The 7,567-nt window shown below is 46.2% G+C and overlaps 1 protein-coding gene across 1 annotated transcript in view; it reads left to right on the top strand.

Annotated features, from left to right (window-relative positions):
• LOC106818787 (3-oxoacyl-[acyl-carrier-protein] synthase, mitochondrial-like) overlaps nt 1-3,041 on the top strand; it is a 3,634-nt gene extending 593 nt beyond the window's left edge. Inside the window, 4 exon segments of the mRNA XM_014823463.1 lie at nt 258-518; nt 1,012-1,406; nt 2,471-2,695; nt 2,697-3,041. Of these exon segments, the coding sequence (XP_014678949.1) occupies nt 258-518; nt 1,012-1,406; nt 2,471-2,695; nt 2,697-2,949 (1,134 nt within the window). The 3' untranslated portion in view covers nt 2,950-3,041.
• The last annotated feature ends 4,526 nt before the right edge of the window (nt 3,042-7,567 follow it).

Below are 7,567 nucleotides of genomic sequence, written 5' to 3'. Positions count from 1 at the left end.
GACACATGCGATCTCTAACAACTAGCTAACAGCTAACTGCAGCTTAGATGGGTAGCCATCAATCACTCTAGGTAAGCAGCACAGTGCATAGCACATATATTAGTGTGTGTGTTTTTTAACAAATTTTTAGAAAGTTTTACCTTATTATTATTATTATTATAATTTTTATAATTATTATTATTATTCAATCTTTACTGCATATAATTTAAATACAACTACATGTACTATAAGTACTCATTGCAATTTTCTGCCTCCAGGTGGCAGCGTTCGTGCCACGAGGGCCGAAACATACCGAATTCGACCCCGAAAACTACGTCAAACGCTCCGAGCAAAAGTCGATGGCGCCGGCGGCCATCTTTGCGATCGCCGCGGCTGACGAGGCACTGCGAGACGCCAGGTGGCGCCCCGTGAAGGAGCATGAGCGTGAGCGCACGGGCGTCGCCATCGGCGGCTGCAGCGTCGTCGCCGTTCAGGACATCGTCGACACGGCGCGCGCGTTCGAGCGCGGCTACAACAAGGTAGACATGTTGAAACAAGAGTGCGTCGGTCGGACGGCAGACGGTTGTTTTCGAGCTGTCCGTAAACGTTTAAATAGAATGCTAGAATGGAACAATATAGGTCGTATATTGTCCCAGTCTGAAAAAAGACTTATCAAATTCTGACAGGGTGATAAACATTTTTCTTCACTTGAGCATGGCAAAAACAAAGTGACATAGTGAAAAAATAAACAGTTCTGGATCAGCGCTACCAGTGCGGCATGATTCTACTGTTCTATAAGTAAATGAGTAGAGGTCTTTGGGGGTATCAGTCAGCGTTTAGGGCGAGGTAACAATAAACACAGAAAGAAAAGCGATAAAAAAATCCTCACCCATTGCTGGGCAATCAAATAAAAGATTTTGGCTGCAACAAAGTGATTAAAAATAGAAAAAAAAACTACACAAAAAATTTTCCCGCGGCGACTAAACGATGATGACTCACCGTTTTCGTTTTCGTTGCCATGGCGACGCGCAGGTTTCGCCGTTCTTCATCCCTCGCATCCTCACCAACCTCATCGCGGGCCACGTCAGCATCCGACACGGATTCGCCGGGCCCAACCACTCGGCGTCGACCGCCTGCACGACGGGACTCCACGCCGTCGGCGACGCGTTCCGATTGGTCAAGCATGGCGACGCCGACGTGATGGTGTGCGGCGGCGCGGACGCGTCCATCGAGCCGGTCGTCGTCGCCGGATTTGCTCGCATGAGGGCGCTGAGCACGCTATACAACGCCGAGCCGCACACGGCATCGCGGCCATTCGACGCGCATCGCGACGGGTTCGTCATCGGAGAGGGCGCCGGTGTGCTGGTGGTCGAGGAGTACGGTCACGCGCTGCGGAGAGGCGTGCCGATACATGCCGAGGTGCTCGGGTACGTATGTGTGCGCGTGCATGCGTGCGTGCGTGGGGGTTGCTTCTGCGTCGTCGTTGGTGTTAGTATTTTATTGTTATTGTATTGTGCTGTGTTGTATTGTGCTGTGTTGTGTTGTGTTATGTCTATATAATATTACATTGCATTTTGTTATTTTATTGTGTTGTTGTTGTGTTGTTGTGTTGTGTTGTTGTTTCATTTTATTATATCATATTGTATTGTATCATATTGTATATTTTATTATGTTATGATATGTTATGTTATGTTGTTATGTTATGAGATGTTATCTTATCTTATCTTATGTTGTTATTTTATGTTATGTCATTATGTAATATATCATCAGGAGTGAATAATAAAGATAATAATCTTTATTATTCACTCCTGATATCATAATATTAGGAATCATTGTACACCAAATTAACTATGTTACTTAATGTTACAAGCGCAGACTCTCATTTTAGATATCTCATATTTTTTGCATTTATATGCATATAGACTCATTGTATATATAACTAATAATGTTACATGAAAAGTCTGGGTGATACTCCATTAGGAGTGTTCCCAACTTTAATGTCATTAATGGTCATAATAACATATATATATATGGTCATATATTAGTTTGTGGTTTAATTTCATTTAGGTTAGGGTTAGAGTTAGGGTTAGGGTTAGGATTAGGATTATCAATCATTAATCATTAATGATATCAAAGTTGGGAACACTCATAATGGAGCGTTAGCCAAAAGTCTTACCTCGCGTCTAGTATCCGATCTAGGTCCCTAATCCGTGCGTTCGTGTTCGATCTATCTCCCTAGTAGTAATCCATGCGTTTGTATCATTGTATATATAACTAACCATCAGGGGCGTGTACAGGATTTGTACCAGGGGGGGTCTAACCGTAACCCAAACTTGCGAGCACGCGAAGGGTGGGTCTGGGGTGCCCTCCCCCAGAAAAATGTTGAAATTAGACCCCCTTAGATGCGTTTTCTGCGCGAGCAGGGGGGGTCCGGACCCCCTGGACCCCCCCTGTACACGCCCCTGACCGTGCGTTCGTATCCGCCCCGCAGGTACGGAATGTCGGCGGACGCTCATCACGTCTCGGCGGCGCGCCCGGACGGCCGCGGCGCCCATCTATGCATGGCCGCGGCCGTGCGCGAGGCCGGCGTCTCGCTCGAGGACGTGACGCACGTCAACGCGCACGCGACCTCGACCCCGGTCGGCGACCTCGCCGAGGCGCGCGCGATACGCTCGCTCTTCGGCGACTTCGCCGGCGGCGTCGCCGTCTCGGCGACAAGGGCGCACGGGGCACCTGCTGGGCGCCGCGGGCAGCGTGGAGGCGGCGCTGGCGGCGCTCGCGTGCCGCGACGGCTACGTGCCACCGACGATCAACCTCGGCGAGCTGGAGCCGGAGCTGGGAGCGCGGCGCAGCAACTTTGTGCCGCTCGTGCCGCAGACGTGGTCGGGCGTGGAGAAGCGCCGCGTCGCGCTCACGAACTCGTTCGGCTTTGGCGGCACGAACGCGTCGCTGTGCGTCGCGCAGGTGTGAGGCGCAGGTGTGAGGCGCAGGTGTGACGCGCAGGTGTGAGTCGCAGGTGTGACGCGCACGTGTGACGTGAAGGTGTGAGGCGAAGGTGTGACGTGCAGGTGTGAGGCGACGGTGTGACGTGCAGGTGTGAGGCGCAGGTGTGATGCGCAGGTGTGACGTGCAGGTGTGAGGCGCAGGTGTGATGCGCAGGTGTGACGTGCAGGTGTGATGCGCAGGTGTGACGTGCAGGTGTGACGTGAAGGTGTGACGCGCAGGTGTGAGGCGCAGGTGTGACGTGCAGGTGTGAGGCACAGGTGTGAGGCGAAGGTGTGATGCGCAGGTGTGATGTGTCGCGTAGGTGCGTTGTGTTGCACAGCTGTAATGTGCAGGTGACACGCATGTGCATTGTGATGCGAAGGTGTGACGTGTTGCACATGTGCAAACGCATCATCATCTTCACTTTCACCATTGTCACCATTGTCACCACCATTGTCACCACCACTGTCGTCGTTATCTGTATCAACGTCGTCGTCATCGTCACGAGTCCGGCGAATTTTCGGGTGTTTTGCTCCTATGTGGGAGCTGGGTGCGAGGTAGCAAGTAGCACAGTATTGCACACGCACTTTACCCGACTTGATTATCCTCGAAAGTATCGGCACTATTTGCATAATTACCTGCAATGATTCTATGGAGTTTGTTATTTTACCCTCAGTATTGCTCTCAGCTACGAATACATCTGTATCTGTTGTTATAAAATATAACGTGTTTTGTTATAGAAAGAATTCTGTGATGCTTTTCGAATAACGGGGGGGGGGGATGAAATACGAGCTACTTTTTGTTTAATTTTTTCCGAATGAATCTGGATCAAAACCATTTGTTGCTGTTAGGAGGTAATTAAGGTTGTGTAAAGTAGGTAATTTGATTCGTGGCATATTCTGTAAATAAATTTGATATATTGTTAAATGTTTTAGTTTTGAAATAAAATGAAATTGAATTAGTATGTTTGAGTAGGCAGGCTATTTATATTTCAATGATTATTTCGACAGTAGTTAAAACTGTGAATTAAAGAGCCATTATAATAACGATTTATATTTATATTTGTAAGAATTTCTAGACAAATCAGATGAATTGTGTTGTTTAGGAAAACAATTTTACTACACAGTCGCTATGAAGCTACATCACAAAATTTGTGGAACTGTTGTGAAAAGTTTAGACACATTGGCCGTTACTGTGTGCACTGTTGTGTTCAGCAATGATTACGGGCAAAGTTTGACGAATGATAAATGTTGCAATATTAAGAGAAACATTATCTCAAATTAAATCCATTGAGACTAACAAGCTGTATTAAAAACTGTGTTGAATATAGCTCATTGACTAAGACCATCTTTTGAGAATCCTTTTCCGTATTTTTGTTACTAGTTGTGTTTATTGCCGACAGGCGGCAGCAGTTGTACATCGCGTGTGTATATCTTCTGCTTCGCTGTAGTTTTGTTGGTTCGGAGGTGAAGGTACAAACTTATAATCCGTTAACAAGCAATTACTCCACGGAAGCGTGTATTTTCGTAATTGCATAATTATGGTGCGTCACAAAAACATCAGAACATATCACACCTAAATTAGCGAAGTAGAAAAAGTAATCTGGTGGTGAAAGACATCAAAGAAGAGCGAGAGGTAGGCCTAATTTCCTTGCATCATAATTAATGGCGATTTTTCCCAGGGTTTTAATTTTTGCTTGTAGTTGTATCATGTGTGTGTGTGTGGTTGTGCGTGTGTGAGATCGTGTGCTTGTGCGTGTGTGAGATCGTGTGTATGTGTGTGTACGCGTGTGTGAGATCGTGTGTATGTGTGTGTACGCGTGCCTGTGCTTGTGTGCTAATCATGTGACTGCGTCTGTAGGGCCTACGTATGTTTGCGCTTGCGTGTGCATGTGTACGAATCGTCTGTATGCGTGTATACTTCTTGCTAACTTCCTCTTGTTCATGTGTAAATGCCAGTACCAGAGTAAATCTCCTTCCTATATCAGGCTAGCCTGTCAATAGTAATACGATTATAGGCGATTCTTGTCGAATGCTGAAATAAACTCATCAGCTCGCGGCCTCGCACTGACTCATCTGTCGGCGCCGCACTGACTGGTTAAAGTGGTTTCTTCTGTCAGTGGCAATCGCAACTCATTACTAGCACCAGCGATTAGGCCACTTTCTGTAACGGAATTGTTTGGCCTGTGTTCGTAGCACTGGTGAGTCATCTCTGACAGCATTGCATTTCTATTCGACACGTGTCATCTTCAAAAGATCCCTCTGGGTTTAGCTTCTTTGTTTCTCGTCATTTCGTATTGGAATTCTCTCCTTTCTTCTTTAGTTAACTGCGATTAGGCTTAATCTACTGCGATCCGCAGTGTTGATCTGTCTAATTGATCAACAACTATTTCTGTTTCTATTCTTCGTTTTCGACTTCTGTCTTCGACCTCGTCTTTGTCTTCGACTTCTTCGTCTTCGACTTCTATTCTTCGTTTCCTGGACTTTGAAGACTACTATTTACGAGGTTATGGGATTATGAGGAGAGCGATGTGTGGGCTTTTAAGTTTTATTCGCCACGGTTTCTGTATGATGAGATCATACAACCAAAAAAATATTTAGAGACACCTAGTGACTAACTAGTATATTATTTCTATATGGTTACAACCGCTGGCTATCAGTAGTATTTTATCTGGTATTCTATCGTTACTCGATTGTAATTGTACTGTGTGTAAATAGTAATTGGTGCATGTATTGAATCATATGTGTTTATGTACGAGTTATACGTATTTATTTTATATATATTGTATTTGATTTACTGTATTTTAACTATTATATGTATTAGTGGGCACATGTCATATTTGTATGCATTTTGCTTCGCGATCTTGCCCTGAACATAATATTTGCTTTATTTGTCTTACGTGGTAGCTCCTTCTCCCGCTCTCCCCTCCTCTCCCCCTCTCTCTCTTTCCCACTCTCGAATTTCCACAGGAAAATAATGTATGAGAAAAATCTGAGACATGGAGAGAAACTCCGCTCAACGACATGAATAAATCACGAGTGGGTTTGATCTAACGTTTCCGAATGCTCGTTTTTTGCGCGGGTAATTAAATATACATTTGGCATCTCGCGTTACCATACAGGCAAAGAGAGAGAGAGAGAGAAGGCGAGAGAGAGAGCGCGCGCGCGGGGGCAGAGAAAGGGGGAGGAGAGAGAGAGAGAGAGAGAGAGAGAGTGAGAGAGAGAGAAAATGCGAGAGAGAGGGAGAGAGATAGAGAGAGAGAGAGAGCAGCAGCAGCAGCAGCAAGCAGTGCATTGAATTTCGCTATAGCAGCAGAGAGAGAATCACTGTCCTGGAGATATATATTGCCAACTCGTTACGGATTTCTCGTTTACCATAGCACGAGTAAGTTCTGTGAGCATCATCAGAGCAGTGCAGGCTGCGGCAGGAGGAGGAGGAGAAGAAGGGCAGGAGGAGGAGGAGAAGAAGGGCAGGAGGAGGAGGAGAAGAAGGGCAGGAGGAGGAGGAGAAGAAGGAGGAGGAAGGAGGAGGAGGCAGCGTGGCAGGCAGGCAGATGCTTGCTATCAACACACGTTAGGAGACACATGCGATCTCTAACAACTAGCTAACAGCTAACTGCAGCTTAGATGGGTAGCCATCAATCACTCTAGGTAAGCAGCACAGTGCATAGCACATATATTAGTGTGTGTGTTTTTTAACAAATTTTTAGAAAGTTTTACCTTATTATTATTATTATTATTATATATATATAGCTCCGTATAATAACTCTAGAATTATATTGTACGTATATAATACCGCTACTATATAATAGCTAGCTGGATTCGTGCAGTATTTATACATATCAAGACTACCATACAATGGTAGATAATCTTTTAGCAAAGCTACGGGGTAGATGTATGTATCCTGTCTACCTGCCTGTGTGCAGCAGTCAGTGCATTTATTACCCTTCATTTATATAGTCCAAGTCTCGTTGATGGATCGTATTCAGAGATTGTGTGTGTTGTCTGCGTTCGTGCGTGCGTGCCTGTGTGCGTGGGGGTGTGTGGGTGTCTGTGCGTGCGCGCGTGTGTGCATGCGCGTGTGTGGTGGGCAAGGCGAATGGAATCTTTATTCCAAATATATTAGACAAAATATGTTAGACAGGAGAAATCTGCGAGCATTGAATCACTCAACGTGACTCCAGCAGTGAGAATGTGTGCGTGGGAGCGAAGTTAACCCTTTCTTAGCTCCCCGGCCTACCACTACCCACCCACCCACCTACCCACCCACCCACCCCACTGTATAACCCACCCACGTTGTATAAGCACCTATGCAAACACGCGTGCAGTAGTATTGTTGGGTGCAGTGTAGCGTACCTCGTGGAAGTACGTTATCGCGCGTGTTTGCGCTAAAAATTCAGAATTTTCTTACACAGACGGGTTTGTTGGTGCGGAACACCCCGGAATTACCGTGGTTCCGATACGGCGCGTGATAATAGAGAAGGGGGGACCGAGAGATGGAGGGGTGAAGAAAGAGAGAGGAAGGCGGAGAGAGAGAGAGAGACAGACAGACAGAGAGAGAGAGGAGGAGGAGGAGAGAGAGAGAGAGAGAGAGAGAGAGAGAG

The sequence above is a fragment of the Priapulus caudatus genome, unplaced genomic scaffold (genome assembly GCF_000485595.1).
Source record: "Priapulus caudatus unplaced genomic scaffold, Priapulus_caudatus-5.0.1 Scaffold2524, whole genome shotgun sequence".
Taxonomy (NCBI): Eukaryota; Metazoa; Priapulida; class Priapulimorpha; order Priapulimorphida; family Priapulidae; genus Priapulus; species Priapulus caudatus.
The sequence above is the reverse complement of the archived record's forward strand: the minus strand, read 5'-3'. Positions and strand labels throughout refer to the sequence as shown.